The 19,294-nt window shown below is 37.0% G+C and overlaps 2 protein-coding genes across 2 annotated transcripts; one reads left to right on the top strand and one right to left on the bottom strand.

Annotated features, from left to right (window-relative positions):
• On the top strand, positions 1–2,168 carry LOC127623336 (60S ribosome subunit biogenesis protein NIP7 homolog). The gene is made up of 5 exons (XM_052097751.1): positions 1–142; positions 786–872; positions 981–1,119; positions 1,372–1,512; positions 1,676–2,168. Exons 1-5 carry the CDS (start codon positions 87–89, stop codon positions 1,793–1,795), a joined length of 543 nt encoding a protein of 180 aa, XP_051953711.1. The 5' UTR covers positions 1–86; the 3' UTR covers positions 1,796–2,168.
• Positions 2,169–4,560: 2,392 nt separating this feature from the next.
• LOC127622988 (palmitoyltransferase ZDHHC7-like) lies at positions 4,561–18,993 on the bottom strand. Its single transcript, XM_052097210.1, has 8 exons — positions 18,837–18,993; positions 16,067–16,144; positions 14,414–14,707; positions 14,018–14,142; positions 12,546–12,642; positions 11,367–11,448; positions 10,850–10,980; positions 4,561–7,241 (listed from the first exon to the last, which is right to left on the bottom strand). The coding sequence occupies exons 3-8, from the start codon at positions 14,699–14,701 to the stop codon at positions 7,068–7,070; spliced, it is 897 nt and encodes a 298-aa protein (XP_051953170.1). The 5' UTR covers positions 14,702–14,707; positions 16,067–16,144; positions 18,837–18,993; the 3' UTR covers positions 4,561–7,067.
• Positions 18,994–19,294: the final 301 nt, after the last annotated feature.

The following is a 19,294-nucleotide window of genomic DNA, read 5'->3' as shown; positions in this document are numbered from 1 at the left end:
ACGAAACGCACAGCTCGTCCACACATGGTGTGTACAGTGCGAATACAGCCCTGTTTTTTCGATACTTTAGAATTATTGCGTTCATCATGCGTCCATTAACTGACGAAGAGACGAAAACTATGTTTGAAAAACTCTCTAAATAGTAAGTGACATCTTTATAAATTATCATTTTAATGAGTCTAACCAGCTTGCTTGCTGTCCACTGTAGCAGCAACCAAGCTAAAATGTAGACATGCTTTTCAGATAACATTTATACTTGTGGCGAATGCCATTCCCAGTGCAATCAAAAAGGTCGTTGAACAATACTTTTGGATTTATTATTACTGATGACAAATGTAACTACCACTTTGTTCGCAATCATCTCAATAGACGCTTTGTTTCAGCATCTTTCTTTAAAGTAATGACAATATTTAAAGTTAACTGGAATTTTATTAGTCACTTCCCCACATATATATATTAGCAAATTAGTTAAAAAAGAGAAGTTTAAAATGATGCACAAATGTTATCCTTGTAGTATATTTTATACACGATAATACATTGAAAGAGTAATTTTTTTTTTTTTTTTGGTGAGACAAGAGAATGTGTTAACCTTTTGTAATCTATTTAATGTTGTGATAAAAAAATCAAATACAATCCCTGAAATGTGAAGTGTTATTATCATCTCTGATTGGTGCAGTTTCTTATGCAAAATGTTTTTGGCATTAATTAATAAATGCCAAAAAAATCAAAACAATGCAATGGCTGTTTTATTTTTTGATTGTATTTGTGTGTACTTGTGTTTCCAGCATTGGAGAGAACATCAAACTTCTTGTGGACCGACCGGATGGAACTTACTGTTTCAGACTTCATAATGATCGAGTTTATTACATGAGGTGAGACTCCTATTGTATATCTCCCTGAAACGATTGGTCATTAGAATATAATGTCAAGTCTAATGTTATTGTATAGTAATCTTTATTCTTTTAACATTTTCATCCTAGTGAGAAAATCCTGAAGTTGGCTACAAATATCTCCCGAGATAAACTGGTATCAGTTGGCACATGTTTCGGGAAGTTCACCAAGACACAGAAATTCCGTTTGCAAATCACAGCTCTCGACTTCCTCGCACCGTATGCCAAGGTACAGCCATTCTGATGATGCCCCCCTGGATCATTTATGACCCTGGTTGGCATATACTTAAATATCTGCAATGTAATATGACTGACTTGCTACCAGTCCAAAGTTTGGACACACCTACTCCTTCCTTAATGTTATCAATATTAACACTTTTCAGAACAAGTCACAGAATTATGGGAATTATGTAGTGACCAACAAATCTATACAATATATAATTTGTTCAAAATCTAATGCATCTCATGTATGTGATTGCAGTTTAAGGTTTGGGTGAAACCTGGCTCAGAGCAGTCTTACCTGTATGGCAATCACATCATGAAGTCAGGGCTGGGCAGGATCACAGAGAACACAGCACAGTACCAAGGAGTGGTGGTGTATTCAATGGCAGATGTACCGCTGGTAAGAGATGGAAATACTGTTGTCATGTAAAGAAATGGAAGTACAAAAACCTCTTTCTGATTTGTGACCATGTGACTAAGAGTAAAAAGTAGAGCTTTAAGCAACTACAAGTCATACGTTAAATGTTGAGTATTGTGAACTTAAAATTTTCGTCTCATTTAAGGGCTTTGGAGTCGCAGCAAAGACAACACAGGAGTGTCGGAAGGTTGATCCCATGTCAATTGTGGTGTTCCATCAGACTGACATTGGCGAGTACATCAGAAGTGAAGACACGCTGACATAAGAGGATATGATTACTAAAATTTACAATGGACAATTCATTACATTCAGTCTATTGGACATTCTTTAACACACATGTATGTGAGTGCATTCATTATTAATTAATAATTTCTCTTTTTGACAATTTCCAACGTTCAAACTTATCCTTTCATCGTACATTTCGTTTTTGTTTACCTTTTCTGAAACAATGGGGGAAAAAATAAATAAAAAGTGCTTTTTTTTTAATGGAAGGAAATGTATAAATGATTTTGTACTGATTTTAAAAACAGCAAGGTTGACGATTGGTTGTACTAAACCAGAACATGCCAAAACCAGACTGCTGCTTCACACAAACTAGTTCTATATAAATGTGTTTGCAAGGATAAAAAAATAAATCATTGAAATTAGGAATCAGACATAGTCATGTATCATTGAATCATAAAATGGTCATTTTCAGTCAATTTAAAAGAACCTTTCAGCTCTGTAGGTCCAATGCAAGTTAGTGGTGACCAAAACTTTGAAGGCCCAAGAAGTACATAAAAGCATACAAGTAATATATATATATATATATATATATATATACTCACCTAAAGGATTATTAGGAACACCTGTTCAATTTCTCATTAATGCAATTATCTAATCAACCAATCACATGGCAGTTGCTTCAATGCATTTAGGGGTGTGGTCCTGGTCAAGACAATCTCCTGAACTCCAAACTGAATGTCAGAATGGGAAAGAAAGGTGATTTAAGGTTGATCTTGTTGATGCTAGAGGTCAGAGGAGAATGGGCCGACTGATTCAAGCTGATAGAAGAGCAACTTTGCCTGAAATAACCACTCGTTACAACCGAGGTATGCAGCAAAGCATTTGTGAAGCCACAACACGCACAACCTTGAGGCGGATGGGCTACAACAGCAGAAGACCCCACCGGGTACCACTCATCTCCACTACAAATAGGAAAAAGAGGCTACAATTTGCAAGAGCTCACCAAAATTGGACAGTTGAAGACTGGAAAAATGTTTCCTGGTCTGATGAGTCTCGATTTCTGTTGAGACATTCAGATGGTAGAGTCAGAATTTGGCGTAAACAGAATGAGAACATGGATCCATCATGCCTTGTTACCACTGTGCAGGCTGGTGGTGGTGGTGTAATGGTGTGGGGGATGTTTTCTTGGCACACTTTAGGCCCCTTAGTGCCAATTGGGCATCGTTTAAATGCCACGACCTACCTGAGCATTGTTTCTGACCATGTCCATCCCTTTATGGCCACCATGTACCCATCCTCTGATGGTTAATTGGTTTCTTGAACATGACAATGAGTTCACTGTACTAAAATGGCCCCCACAATCACCAGATCTCAACCCAATAGAGCATCTTTGGGATGTGGTGGAACGGGAGCTTCGTGCCCTGGATGTGCATCCCACAAATCTCCATCAACTGCAAGATGCTATCCTATCAATATGGGCCAACAGTTCTAAAGAATGCTTTCAGCACCTTGTTGAATCAATGCCACGTAGAATTAAGGCAGTTCTGAAGGCGAAAGGGGGTCAAACACAGTATTAGTATGGTGTTCCTAATAATCCTTTAGGTGAGTATATATATATATATATATATATATATATATATATATGAATCCAGTGGTTTAATCCAAGTCTTTTGAAATGATATGATAGGTGTGGGTGAGAAACAGATCAGTATTTAAGTCATTTTTACTCTAAATTTCCACTTCCGTATTCGTATGATGATTCACATTCTTTGTGCATATCGCCACATACTGGTCGGGGCGGCTCAAAGGTGCCAATCTATAGTAAAAAAGGATAATAATACACCACCAAAAATATTGACCTCACAATGCCAATGACAAGTGTTTCATACTGTACATATTTCAAGAAAAAACCCATCTTCACACTATTTTATTTTCTATTGGTCAGCTGAGATTCATGCAAAAGCCTTCAGTAGCTTTTCAATCCAATGACTTATGTAAAAGACATTTACATAAGAACATCATAAATTTATGACACCTGATGACAGTATCAACATTTGTTTATACCATTTATTACAGACATAATTAAATATTCTTTACTTTCTGGATGTAAACCCTGTTTTCATTCCAAGGTCAGACACAGATATAATGAGCTTGACGCTTTGAGAAATTTTGGGTCAATAACCCACATCCTAGTGTGTGAAACCTGTAGAATACGTCAAATGTGCAAACAAATGATCCAGATTAACTTTTGTTGCCTAAATTATAGCTACAGGTACCACACTGTCATGGGATTGGTTGAATGAACTAGGGAATAACCTACACCTTTTAAAGATTGTCAAGGTAATACATTGTTGAAAAAAAAAACTATTTCCCTTGGTTTTTATCTAGAAGTCTAAACATATTTTAAAAACAAAGTTGAGGTCAGGCAAATACTGTTGTAGTAGTAGTAATAGTACAGATTGCAAAACCGGCATCTTTTCTAAAGCGAAGAAAATAATTTCCCCTCTTCTACCCAAGTTAAATCAAGGTACAAAAAGCATGATATACATTCTTAGTGATGTGCTGATAAAAGGCAAGACTTGTATCAGGTTCCAGACATGATCTTCAGGGACTGCATATAGCACATATTCCCTATGCGACAATAACACAGAATTTTAAAAGGCTCACAAAAACATAATAAATTACACCAAGCCATTCCAGTTCAATCTGAGTTCCATCATTCAGTACAAGCCCTCATTGCTTTGATAGTTAGTATGAAAAGCTAGTTATACTGCTTATATATTTATATGTGTAAAGCAAGGGGTGTCTATTTTTAATTAATATGTAATTATTCATTGTCAGTACTGGCTCAGAATTGCCATTTTTGTTGTGTTAAAAATCTTTTTTTTAAATTTTTTTTTACTGGTGATGATACAAGGATGACAGTCATCAGATATTTAAATGAATGCTTATGAATACATGACAACCAGTGTTGTAAACATATCAATGAGTGTTAACACACACACACACACACACACACACACATATGGAGTGGTGCTAAAAACCTTTTAATAATCTTTTTATATAATAAATAATCTAGTCTGGCCTTTTAATGCTGAGACATAATCCTGAAGCACTGCCTTTTAATTGCATTTATTTATTTATTTTGGTTTCAATTATGAATATGTTCTTAGTGTGTCTAGATAATGAAGGCTATTTTTAGGACCATTTAGATTTTTTTGCATTGTGATTTTATTTTAATGGCAATTTCCGCTCAAATTCTCATTACCGTTATGACAAATCTGCATAAATTAAAGGCAATACAACAAATATGAAAACCTTTTATCAAATAAATAATTATCAGTTTTGTTCCACATTACAGTAATGAGAACTAAGGATGGGAAATGTGCTCATCACAATGCAAAAACTTTATATACATCTTATAGATTTTATTCTTTTGATTTTGAGGTAAAATATGACCTGCACATGTTCATGACAGGCTTTGTAAGATTCACACAGTATGATCGATACAACTCTGCACATTATGTGTCAACCCAGCCAAAATAGTTCCAGGGAAAAAAACAAAAATAGTGGTCACCATGTCAATATTCTCTAATCTAAAAGATGTGAAGCAGTCTACTGATAAAAGTGAAGATGAAAACATGAAAAGACAAGAAAGAGTATAGAACAAAACACGTCAGTCAACCTCTGTGAACGTGCAGCATAACTGATTCTCTTAATGAGCTCACATGTCCCAAGTATGGAGGAATCTACGGAGTAACGTGCCTACAGATCACCTCATTTTACAGCATTGTGTTACACTTGTAATCTATATGTTTATTAAGAGTTCCTGGCTCAGTACTGTGGGCTTCTTGTGCACAAAGGGCATACTTTAATTATGCATGCCATAATGTAATTTGTCTTTATCTCACAGAACAGCCTACGGTCATGGTAGGAATTACATACTTTCACCATCCATTAATCTAGCTAAGTATTTTTTAGGGACTGGTATTAATTTCCAGACTACGGACTGAGGATATAATTGTCTCTACAATACATGAAGACGAGATGATTTTAAAATGACTTCATTATTTAGGTTACGTGCTAAAGATAAGACAAGGTCAGCCAAGAAGCTAGCTGCAAGCTCTTAACACATAAGACAGTGAATTTTATGAAGACATGCACAGGTCGACTTTAACCCCAAAATGAATTTTTGAATTTGTACTATTATTTTGTATTACATTTTGCATTATTTTCATGTCAACAAACACATTTTATTTCCCCAAATTGTCTTCGATTCAATCTTACTCTAATTAATGTAATTTAACAAAGATATGTTAGTTACATATATATAAAATAATATTTTATAAAATACATACACTTTATAATATACATGCATATATATCCATACACATAGGTACACACATACATATACATCTACATACACATATATATATATATATGCACGCACGCACGCACACACACACACACACACATACATCTACATATATATACACACACAAGCATATATACACACACATACATACATACATACATACATACACGCGCGCACACACACATATATGAATTCATACATACATCTACATCTATATATACATGCATATATACATACACACGCATACACTTTTTAATTTGATAACAGCAATGACAATTGTGGGAAGGAAATGTGCCTAATTGTCATGAAAATAATGTCACACTGCAAACTATCTCCAGCATCCTAAAAATATACTTTTCCCTTTGTTAATATAATGTCTTATATTTTCTTTTGATTTTGGGCTGAAATATGAAACAGACATTTCTCAACAGTTTTCATGAGATTCACCCAAGAGCCGTTTTTGGCAACACGCATTACTTTCCAAATATCAGTTTGGTTTATGATCTAGTTTTCTTTAAACAACAATTGCTTGTTAACCGAATGGAACGTGGCATTTGTCACACAGTAGCTCTATTTAAATAGCAAGATGCAATTGTTCTAGGCTGAATAACGGATATAGACACCCTTCAAATATTTAAGTTGAAATTTCCATAAAGTTCGTTCAGCTCAATGAAAAAAACCACAACAAAAAATAGTCCACTTAAAACAAAATGAGCATAACAAGTACGATCCACCTTACGAGGTCATAATGTGGACACAGCCGGTCTGTACGGAGTCGGAGCCTTTTTGTTCCATGGGTGACGTCAGTTATTGAACAGGTTTCATCACCGTACCTCCAAACCTGCACCAGCATTAAGGAAGAAGTCTCACGTCCTGTATGAATAGGGTTATAGGCATGAAATCAGACGTTCATGCTTGTATAGACAGTATTCTTCGTTCAAACAGAGAACTCGGACCCGCCCTTCCGAGTGCGGACCATCAGCAGGAGTCGGAGTCCAGCAAAAGGGTTGAACCACAGCAGAGAGGGTGGACCGCCGAAAACAGCCTTCATCCCCTCCCATCGCACGTGCCGCTCCCATGTAGGCTTTTCATTCTTTAACCGCTCGATTTCCTGAGCAGGTCAAACAGGAAATGCAAGTTATAGTTAATATGGTCTGCATGTACTAATAGCCAAATTTAGAGGAATAATGTCTCATTGTATGTAAATATGTACAACGTCACTGGTTTTACATAGACCCACACTAAATCTGCACACTTGGTATTTTTCACGTTTGTCAAAATCAATGCAATTCATTCAGAAGCACTTTGAATACCGTTGAGGTTAAGAAGGCGCTATACAATTGCAGACCATTTAAAATATTTTCAAATGTGTGCTATCGTTCCTTTAAATTAAATAACATTTTATTCAAAACGATTTCTGCAGAACTCAAATGAAGATTTTTAGAAGATCTCTTTTGGTCCATTCGATGCAAGCGAATGGGTGCCCAAATTTTGAAGCTCAAACAAATCCCACTAGTCAGCATAAAAGTAATCCATAAACCTCCAGTGGTTAAATCAATGTCTTCAGAAGTGATATATGAGTGGTGGTGGCATAGTGGGCTAAAGCACTGAACTGGTAAGCAGAAGGTTGCTGGTTCGATCCCCACAGCCACCACAATTGTGTCCTTGAGCAAGGCACTTAACTCCAGGTTGCTCTGGGGGGATTGTCCCTGTAATAAGTGCACTGTAAGTCGCTTTGGATAAAAGTGTCTGCCAAATGCATAAATGTAAATGTGATATGATAGGTGTGAGGGAGAAACAGATCACTTTGACATTATTCTTCTTGTGTTTTTGATAATTCACATTCTTCATGCATATCGCTATAAAAAATTCTAGCAAAAAAGGACTTAAATATTGATCCATTTCTCACCATTTGCAGCGTCAAATTTTGGCACCCATTCACTTGCATTGTGTGGGTCTACAGAGCTGAGATTTTCTTAATTTGTGTTCAGCAGAAGAAAGAAAGTCACACACATCTGGGATGGCATGACGGGGAGTAAATGATGAGAGAATTTTCATTTTTTGGGTGAACTATCATTTTAACTTCAGGCACTTCCATGTCACAAGGGTTGATTTTTATTAAATTAAAAAATATATATATTTTTGTTATATGAATGTCTCAATAAAACTTAATTGGAAACTTTATACCAGGCTTCATCATTTATTTTTGGTACTTTTTTAAAATACCTTTTATGAACAGGTTTTAGCCTAGTCACAAACCCAGACTTTCATTAAACTATGAAAATCCATTACCCATTAAACAAAGAGAAAAAAATTAAACCAGAAGTTTACATACATCTTAGCCAAATATATTTAAACTCAGTTTTTCACAAGTTCTGACATTTAATCGTAGAAAACATTCCCTGTCTTAGGTCAGTTAGGATCACTACTTTATTTTAAGGATGTGAAATGTCAGAATAATAGTAGAGAGAATGATTTATTTCAGCTTTTATATTTTTCATCACATTCTCAGTGGGTCAGAAGTTTACTTACACTTTGTTAGTATTTGGTAGCATTGCCTTTAAATTGTTTAACTTGGGTAAAACATTTTGGGTATCCTTCCACAAGCTTCTCACAATAAGTTGCTGGAATTTTGGCTCATTCCTCCAGACAGAACTGGTGTAACTGAGTACAGGTTTGTAGGCCTCCTTGCTCGCACATGCTTTTACAGTTCTGCCCACAAATGTTCTATCAGATTGAGGTCAGGGCTTTGTGATGGCCACTCCAGTACCTTTACTTTGTTGTCCTTGAGCCATTTTGCCACAAATTTGGAGCTATGCTTGGGGTCATTGTCCATTTGGAAGACCCATTTGCGACTGAGCTTTAACTTCCTGGCTGATGTCTTGAGATGCTGCTTCAGTATATCCACATAATGTTCCTTCCTCATGATATCATCTATTGTGAAGTGCACCAGTCCCTCCTGCTGCAAAGCACCCCACAACATGATGCTGCCACCCCCATGCTTGACGGATGGGATGGTGTTCTTTGGCTTGCAAGCCTCACTCATTTTCCTCCAAACATAACGATGGTCATTATGGTCAAACAGTTCAATATTTGTTTTAACAGACCAGAGGACATTTCTCCAAAAACGTAAGATCTTTGTCCCCATGTGCACTTGCAAACTGTAGTCTGGCTTTTTCATGGCAGTTTTGGAGCAGTGGCTTCTTTCTTGCTGAGCAGCCTTTCAGGTTATGTCGATATAGGACTCGTTTTACTGTGGATATAGATACTTGTTACCTGTTTCTTCCAGCATCTTCAAAAGGTCATTTGCTGTTGTTCTGGGATTGATTTGCACTATTCGCACCAAACTACGTTCATCTCTAGGAGACAGAATGTGTCTCCTTCCTGAGCTGTATGATGGCTGTGTGGTCCCATGGTGTTTATACTTGTGTATTATTGTTTGTACAGATGAATGTGGTACCTTCAGGCTTTTGGAAATTGCTCCCAAAGATGTACCAGACTTGTGGAGGTCCACAATTGTTTTTCTGAGGTCTTGGCTGATTTCTTTTGATTTTCCCATGATGTCAAGCAAAGAGGCACTGAGTTTGAAGGTAGCCTTAAAATATATCCACAGGTACACCTTCAATTCAGTGCACCTCCTATCAGAAGCTAATTGTCTAAAGGCTTTACATCATTTTCAGGAATTTTCCAAGCTGCTTAAAGGCAAAGTGTATGTAAACGTTTGACCCACCTGAATTGTGACAGTCAATTTAAAGTGAAATAATCGGTCTGTAAACAATTGTTGGAAAAATTACTTGTGTGGCACAAAGTAGATGTCCTAAACGACTTGCCAAAGCTACAGTTTGCTAATATGAAATCTGTGGAGTGGTTAAAAAATGAGTTTTAATGACTTCAAACTAAATGTATGTAAACTTACGACTTCAAATATATAATAAACTTTTTTAAATTACGACTGTCCCGCAGTTGTGGCGTCATTTCCACCACAACAAACAATTTTGCCCCTAATAACGTTTTTTTGTAAATGTTAGTGCACTTGTTAACCAAGTTGACAATAGCAACAGTGAAGAGCACGCTTGATGAAATAAGTGATGTCTGAAGATGTTTTGAATGTGAGCAGAATATATAGGGCATCATTTCCAATCAAGCTGTACTTTTTCCAAATAACACAAAGGGTAGGGTGTTTTTTAGGATACATAAAATTGTTTGCTATAAAATTAGTTTTGGAAAATGTGCCAGAATTGGAAGAAACACCCACATATTTAAAATACAGCTCCCTGGAATACTTTATTCTAAAAAGTCAAATGCAGTTTTCTCCAGTCAAATATTTATGTATAATAACCAATAAACCGTATAACTGACCACCGTCTCAGGCAACCATTTTATTTTTACATAGCTTTGGTGGTGTATCTCTCGTATCATTTCACAGTCTCTTCCTTAGAACCAAATCCTTAGATTCAAATAAAATCAATTTCATGTCTATTTTGTTATTTATTTGATGTAATAAGTGGGATGATGTAAAATCAGCATCAAATTAAACACCTGCATGGTTATACAAGTCCCCTTCACGTTAGGGTTCTGATCTACTGTACCTGTTTGGTCAGTTGACTGTAAATCATCCCTTGCGTAAGGCCCTACGCAGCTCATAAGGTCCCGTACCATCAGAAGTGAACAGAGTAAAGAGGTCAGAGGAGTTCTGGAGGCTTGTGTATGTGAACTCACCGTCTCATCATTACAGATGGAGTGGATCTGAGTGCCGAACATGACAGCAGTGAAGGTGAGAAACAGCAGTGCTTCAAGACAGAGGAATATCAGCAGCATTACTGCCACAGGTGGAGAGAAATCACTGCACTCTAAAGCACAGAGAGGAACCGTACAGAAAACAATCTCATTAGTCAACATATACTCTGACAACACTGAATTCTGAAACCCACACACTCCCAAATTCTACAAGTAATTCTAGTAGACTGCAAATAGTCGCACTCCTTCACATGACACAGAACAAAAACAGCGAATCATTGCACAATGGTCAAAAATCGCAGTCTTACGCATGTATACATAGAAAAACAATTGAAAAACAGTGCAGACGGACACAAATGCTGCCGTTTCAAATTGTTTTCTTAAACCCAAAATGACTTGTGTGAAAACGCTACAGTGACAGCACAGTCTTGCACTTGACCATTATGATATCATCTCTCCTTCAGTACTGGAGTGTAAGTGTCAAATGTCTATTACTCACCATTCCACTGGACTTTAACACAGGTGATGAAGTGGAAACCGCTGAGACAGAGCGCATGCAAAGAAATGGAGGCTATGTACATCTGAGGAGGAAAACACAGGAAAATGATTTTTAAATCTACATATTATATTTAATCTTGTCTAATTCTGTATCAAATAATTAGGAAAGAAATGTTCTTCTAGCCACGGCTAAAGTAAGAAATCTATGTCATTTGATTTTGATTTGTGTTGAATTTATTGGAACACTTTGTGAGTAGCGCAACATTGCACAGCTGCCTCTGGAGTTGTAAGTGGGCGGCAGTTTCCGTACATTAATTTTAAAGGGATAGTTAACCCAAAAAAATGAACATTCTCTCACCAATTTATCACCCTCTTGCCATCCCAGATGTGTGACTTTCTTCTGCTAAACACAAATAAAGATTTTTAGAAGAACATCTCAGCTCTGTAGGTCCATACAATGCAAGTAAATGGTGACCAAAACTTTGAAGCTCCAAAAAGCACATAAAGGCAGCATAAAAGCAATCCACAAGACTCCAGAGGTTAAATCCATTTCTTCAGTAGCGATATGATAGGTGTGAGTGAGAGACAGATCAACATTTAAGTCCTTTTTTACTATAAATTCTCCTCCTTGCCCAGTAGGTGGCGATATACATGAAGAATGTCAAAGTGGACATTTACAGTAAAAGGAAGGACTTAAATATTGATCTGTTTTCTCGCTTTTGAAGACATGGATTTAACCACAGGAGTCGTATGGATTACTTTTATGCTGCCTGCATGTGCTCTTTGAAGATTAAAATTTTGGTCACCATTCACTTGCATTGTATGGACCTACAGAGCTGAGATATCCTTCTAAAAATCTTCGTTTATGTTCTGAAGAATGAGAGAATTGTCATTTTTGGGTGAACTATCCCATAAATGTAGGCTGTTCACAGTTGCCAATAACGTATTGATCAATGACTGGCACGCTGATATAAAATGTCAGATGATTATGCACTTTTAAAATGGCCTCAAATGAGGCTAATCCAATCATGTTAGAGCCATACCTATCCATTTTATAAACATTTAAGAAGATGACAATGTACTCTTTTCAATGTCAAACAACAAAGAAAATCTATAAGAAACCTTTGCAGACAACTGAGCCACAAACAGGTCAGAAAAACTGCAATACTGAAATACTTACAGTGAAGAGGACAAAGAATCGCTGATTGTTCTCACCCACGCAGTTGTTGACCCAGGGACAGTGGTGATCCATCTTCCTGATACATCTCTTACATATACTTGAACACAAGAAACAAGGTCATGTGACACTGATTCAGATAATCGCTATATAACTAGCCATGTACACAGTTCCTCTAGCCGAAATGCAAATGTCTAAAGGCTGCGTTTGACTTCATTTAAAACAGACTTTCCCATTTCTTTTAAAATTGTTTTACAGTATGTAGACATACTTTAATATTCAAAACAAAAATATTAAGAAATTGTCAAGTCATTGGCGGCAAAACCACAACAATATTAGCGCACAACTCAACTGCTTATGTTTACATTTCAACGCCTATTCAGCACAGGCTTTTTCAAACTCATTTCTTATGCAAAGCGCTTAGCCAATCATAATCAGAGGTGATTTACATATATAAAGTTTAATTCTAAGGTTCAGAGAGAGGATGGAATTTCTCGGAACCACGAGAAACTAAATTATGACTGGTTTATGATGCAAGAAACCTTAACTACATTTCTGGAAGTAAACAATAAGTGTGCAGTATGACCACTTTAACAAAAAAACAAAAAAAAGGAAGATGTTTGTAAATATAGATAACAAAAAGTAAAAATGTCATTTATTATCTAAGGCCATATCCACAAATCATTCTTCTTAATGACTATTTTCTCCTTATTTTCTAACTCAAGAAATATTTCATATTCCTGAAAAGACTTAAAGGGGTAGTTCACCCAAAAATGAAAATTCTCTCATCATTTACTCACCCTCTTGCCACCCCGTATGTATATGTCTCTTTTTCTTCAGCAGAACACAAATGTAGACATTTAGAAGAATATTTCAGCTCTGTAGGTCCATACAATGCAAGTAAATGGTGACTAGAATCACGATTTCAAGCTCGATTTCACTTCCTATAGCACCATCTAGCACTCTGCATCAAGCACTTGGAAGTGTAATCTGGTTTAAAATCATAATCGTGCCTAGAGACTGCAATGGCAAGATGTATTCTAAAAAGGAGCTATATTTTGGTTTCTTCTCACCCAAAACTGATTGGATCACATCATAAGACATGGATTAAACAACTGGAGTCGTATGGATTGATTTTATGCTGCCTTAATGTGCTTTTTGGAGATTCAAAGTTCTGGCCACCATTCACTTGCTTTGTATGGACCTACTGAGCTGGGATGTTCTTCTAAATATATTAATTCGTGTTCTGCAGATGATATAAGATCCTACACATCTGGCAAGGCATGAAGGTGAGTAAATGATGAGATAATTTTTAGGTGAACTATCCCTTTAAGAGTGTTTTCGTTTAAACAGTCCAAACGTATAACCAGATACCTTCTAATGAACCTCTTTTCTCTTCAGTAGATTTCCAAATCTGGCCCCAGATCCCTTCTGATCAGTTAAAATATGAGTTATAATTAATTTGGTTGTTTTACCTGCAGTGGTGCGCTCTTTCTGGTTTAATGCTGCAGCATTTTGGACATTTGTAGATCACCTCTCCTGGTTTCAGCTGCAGACTCTCCATGTACTCTTTAGTAGCGTTGCCTTTGGTAACAGCTCCCTGATAAACACAATATATGATACATTGTTTTCTAAAAACATATGAGGGAAATGCACTACAATGTCTTTTGACGCTACATCATCTACAATCATCTGCAGAGATAATAACAACATACATTTTGACCCCAATAACACACAATCAAATATCATGGTTTAATATACCTGAACTACTTAAGCAATTCGAAAGCAAACAATAATGGCAGATAAAAGAAACTACGAATATGTGCCTAAATACTGACTGTTTCCAGTTCATCCTACAAAGTATTCCTTACTGGATCTGTCAGCATGGTCCGCAGGTGTGACGTCAGCGCCAGCACAGCCAGGAAGTTAAACGCCACGCCGTTGATGAGAGAGTACCAGAAGCTTTTGGAGGGGAGCAGCATGACAAAATTCACCACGAATTCTGCGTACATCACCAGAAACCAGGTCATGAAGGCGCACACCATTCCACAGCTGTCCTGGATGAACCAGATGCGGCCGGCAGCCACCTCCTCCTCCCCACCGCTGAGGAGAGGTTGCTGTTGCTCCACATCCCTCAACCGGTGCCCTGAAGACTGCATTCTATCCTACACAGTAAGACAGACAGACATGACTCCCACTGGACTTCCATTCCAGACAGATGTAATGCTGATTCACATAGACATGTCCTTTTAATGATTAGAGTAAATGAGAAACATTGTACATGCTTTATATGTTGCACTATAGCTTACTGTACTACATTTACATTTATGCATTTGGCAGACGCTTTTATCCAAAGCGACTTACAGTGCAGTTATTACAGGGACAATCCCCCCAGAGCAACTTGGATTAAGTGTCTTGCTCAAGGACACAATGGTGGTGGCTGTGGGGATCGAACCAGCAACCTTCTGATTACCAGTGATGTGCTTTAATCCACCACGCCACTCCACCATACTAAATGAGGTTTAAAGCTGAAGTGTGCAGCGATTTCAATGTTCAAATATTTTCTCCTACCTCAGCTTAATATCCAGAGACAACCATAAGTAAGGCATTTGTAGGTTGATTTCTCCCTAAACTGTGAACACTGTATCTCTATGGCACTATAAATAATACACCTGCTTTAATAAACTTGGTCTGTCCTTCACAACAAAATCATTGGGCCATTTTTTACACTGGTATCACTAAAACACTGCAACCAATCTGTATCTTTTGTCTTGCAGGTTGAACAGGGAAGACGTTTTGGCCTTCGGCTTAAGCTGAAACTCAGCATCTTATTTACATAGACACCTTTGAGATGCAAATCATTCAGAAAACCAAGACCAAACAACCCAAAGAGACATGTGTATGACAAATGCCTCTAAAAGCAATTAATGTGCACCCATTGCTTTGCAGAATTTTGGGATTGGGATAGAATGAATTAACGCACTGAAATCGATCATTTCAGCGATCATCGTTGGCTATAACGACTTGCCTGTCCAAATGTTTCCATTCTGATACTAAGATGTTGTGGGTGGTTGCCAGTGCACTCCTATGTGGTTGCAAAAGTGGTTGTTTAATGGCGCAAATTAGGGTAAACATAACAAATCACACATTATCTACTCCATATACATTACTTTAAATCATCACTGTGTGGTTAAAACAGCTTATTTTATTGCTTGTGTGAATTCTGCTCATAGAGTGAGGCATGAAATCATTGATGACACATTTTAATGTCATATTACTTGATGTCTCACTTGTTGTCTTGAGCGACCTCATATTTAAATGCTCCGCTAAAAGCCTCCCCCAGCGGTGTGGCTGGTGATTGAATGGTTGCAAACAGTTGGTTGTTGCTCAGTTGTTTTGAACTTCTTTTTAGCTATGAGCGAGAACAAAAACGCAATTCGCCTTGAGTGTGCAGGGGTCTTTAGGGGTTTGTTCAAATGCCTAACCATAAATATGACCAACAGTAATAGTGACAAATGACTCACCACACAGAGTGTTCCTCACAATGACATCCTCTCCAAACCTGTTGGGCTTGAACTCAAAAGGCATCCACAGCCTGAAGCCTGAGAGAGAGAGAGAGAGAGAGAGAGAGAGAGAGAGTCATGTTGGAAGTGATTATACCCACAGCCAGAATTGAAAGTATGCCAGTAAGTGGGGCATTGCAGAATGAAACAGCTGTTTGAGTGGCCATATACACGTTCATGTAACCAGTCTTACATATAAATAGTCTTCCTTCAATCTGTAACTAATAATCATCAACATATCATTAACTTATAAACCCTGTGAACAAGATCTCTGAATTTTACCAGTACTAATCTAGCCTTAATAGAGGTCTAAACTTATGATAATAAAAAAAGCCCAACTACCTCTTATTGTTTAAACAAGAACATATCACTGTCAGGAAAAATGTACAAAAATGTTACCTTTAGGGATACAACAGCTTGTCACTGGAGCAGTACCCTCAAAGATAAACCCACTTATACCTTTTTAATGCAATATATTTGTACCTTATCTATCCACAAAGGGAGCATATTAGTACCTTCAGGTCTAAAAATGTGTCAACCAATAATTTTTTTTGAGGCGTTCCTATTGCAGTTATGAACAATGCCGCCATATGGTTATAAAAGCACGTTCCAATAGTGTATAATATATATATATATATATATATATACACACACACAAACAGACACACACCACACACACTGGCGGACATAAGTTTGTAATAATGTACAGATTTTGCTGTTTTGGAAGGAAATTGGTATTTTAATTCACCATAGTGTAGTTCAACTGATCAAAGTATATTCAGGACATTAATGATGTAAAAACACAGCCCGATCACTATTTGAAAAATGTTATTTTTGATCAAATCTAGACAGCAGCCATCACTCCAAAACCTTATCCTTGAGTAATCAAGCTAAATTACTAATTTAGTACTACACAGTTGAAAGCTATTTGGTTCATTAAATGAAGCTGAACATGGTCTTTGTGTTGGTTTTTGTATTGCCACAGTATGCAATAGATAGTCTTAAGGTCAATATTAGGTCAAAAATGGCACAAATAAAAAGACTTTCTCAAGAAACTCATCAGTCAATCATTGTTTTGAGGAATGAAGGCGATAGATACAATGCTTGAAATTGCCAAAAATCTGAAGATTACATCCAAAGGTGTACACTACAGTCTTCAAAGACAAAGTACAACTGTCTCTAACAAGGACAGAAAGAGATGTGGATGGTCAGATGTGCAACTAAACAAGAGGATAAGTACATCAGAGACTCTAGTTTGAGAAATAGACGCCTCACATGTCCTCAGCTGACAGCTTCATTGAATTCTACCCGCTCAACACCAGTTTCATGTACAACAGTAAAGAGAACACTCAGGAGGACTTATGGGAAGAATTGAAAGGAAAAAGCCACTTTTGAAACAGAAAATCAAAAAGAAAAGGTTTGAGTGGACAAAGAAACACAGACATTGGACAACAGATAATTGGAAAAGAGTGTTACGGATCTGAACCCCATTGAGCTTTTGTGGGATCAGCTAGACTGTAAGGTGCGTGAGAAGTGCCCGACAAGACAGTCACATCTATGGCAAGTGCTACAGGAAGTGTGGGGTGAAAGGTCACCTGAGTACAAACTGATCGCTAGAATGTCAAGGATCTGCAATGCGGTCATGCTGCACGTGGAGGATTTTTTGATGAGAATTCTTTGAAGTAGTTTAAGAAGTTCTGAACATTTTTCTTTTTTTTTATTGTAATAGTAATTTTTCATGTTATTAATGTTCTGACTATACATTGTGATCAGTTGAATGCCACTTTTATGTAAAGAAATTGGTTATTTTTTTCACCAGTGCAAAAGCTGTACATTATTCCAAACTTTTTGCCGCCAGTGTATATACACCTGTATATCTAGCCCAATTCCAAGTGAGCAATATATCCCAATATTAAAATGATTTACCGTTGTTTATTATTATTATCAACAACTTGTTTTTTAAGGAATAAAGCTGTGCTAAAACCATTAATTAAAGGCAATAATGCAGCACGGTCTCCTATAGTTCTTTAGTCCTTATCCTGAATAATAATATCTGTAATTATGAGCACATGGCTGATTTAGCTGCCCATCACCTGATTAAAACAACAACAACAAAAACAACAACAACAAAAAACACCCACAATTTCACTTTATGACAGATTAGACCAGGCAGTTGTAATTTACTGAATTATCTTTAGAGTAAAAAATATGCTCTAATATCTACAGATTCAAATTAAAGAAGCTTTATTGACAGTAAAAAGATGTACATAATAAACATTATATACAATCACACAAACTCTAATTCAAACACACACATTTGACAATCACTGGCATGCGATGAGGAAATGTGCTTTGAATACACAGATATGTTTTAGGACAGCTGACAATAACAAACATTTGAAATTAAAACTTAAATCAAAGCCGTTTTGAAAACAGAAATGCTTTGTTATTCTGTAAATTGCGTGGCAATCATCTTCACAACACATTGATTTATTTGTTTATCTCTTTTCAGTTTAATGTCCCGTCACACCCTTCATCTAACTCGCCATTATTTAATACTCAACCATCCTTTACTTTAAAGCATATTTTTAGTAATAAATCTTTTAGTATATAAAGTCAGCATCAAATTAAAATCAGCATAACAAATTTAAAAGCAGCTGATAAATCGAAGCTACGCAAAAAAAATGTCATTTACTTTCAATCAAGATCTGGAGCGTATTCTCTCACTTACCGCCACCAAAATCACCCTTTATCCACCGGTTTTGATTCACAGATATGGAATACAGAGATATAAATATATTATTTCATTTCTCACGCTGTTTAAATGGTTTTAGTGGTGTGAAATAATGCTGAGGGTCACACACACTTCCGGGCTCCAGTGCGATCATTTCTGCTGCTTCTGCTATCTGTTGAGTGACAGGCCCGAACACACTCAGCCTCATCTCTGACCCCTGTTGGCGGACAATAAGAACTGCAGCGCTCAAGAGAGACACCTAATTTAATTTTAAGACATCTATGGAGGTCACAAGCAGGCCCGGATTACCCAATGGGCATTATGGGCACGGGCCCAGGGGCCCATGCGCACTTGGGGCCCAAGCGAGGGGAAGATTTATTTATTTATTTTTTAATTTCATTTCCGAAAACGGAGCGTATATTTGCACTATACGTGCCGGCCCGGTGACTGTCTTT

This window comes from Xyrauchen texanus, chromosome 29 (genome assembly GCF_025860055.1).
Source record: "Xyrauchen texanus isolate HMW12.3.18 chromosome 29, RBS_HiC_50CHRs, whole genome shotgun sequence".
Taxonomy (NCBI): Eukaryota; Metazoa; Chordata; class Actinopteri; order Cypriniformes; family Catostomidae; genus Xyrauchen; species Xyrauchen texanus.
Note: the sequence above shows the minus strand (reverse complement) of the source record. Positions and strands in the feature narration are given on the sequence as shown.

What these genes read in the sequence shown, in the direction of transcription:
- LOC127623336 (XM_052097751.1), top strand. Translation starts at nt 87, where the DNA reads ATGCGTCCATTAACTGACGAAGAGACGAAAACTATGTTTGAAAAACTC. An exon ending in TCCTCGCACCGTATGCCAAG is followed by an intron (nt 1,120 to 1,371) that starts GTACAGCCATTC and finishes ATGTGATTGCAG; the next exon opens with TTTAAGGTTTGGGTGAAACC. An exon ending in CAATGGCAGATGTACCGCTG is followed by an intron (nt 1,513 to 1,675) that starts GTAAGAGATGGA and finishes GTCTCATTTAAG; the next exon opens with GGCTTTGGAGTCGCAGCAAA.
- LOC127622988 (XM_052097210.1), bottom strand. Translation starts at nt 14,701, where the DNA reads ATGCAGTCTTCAGGGCACCGGTTGAGGGATGTGGAGCAACAGCAACCT. An exon ending in GGACCATGCTGACAGATCCA is followed by an intron (nt 14,143 to 14,413) that starts GTAAGGAATACT and finishes TGTGTTTATCAG; the next exon opens with GGAGCTGTTACCAAAGGCAA. An exon ending in GATTCTTTGTCCTCTTCACT is followed by an intron (nt 11,449 to 12,545) that starts GTAAGTATTTCA and finishes TTTCCTCCTCAG; the next exon opens with ATGTACATAGCCTCCATTTC.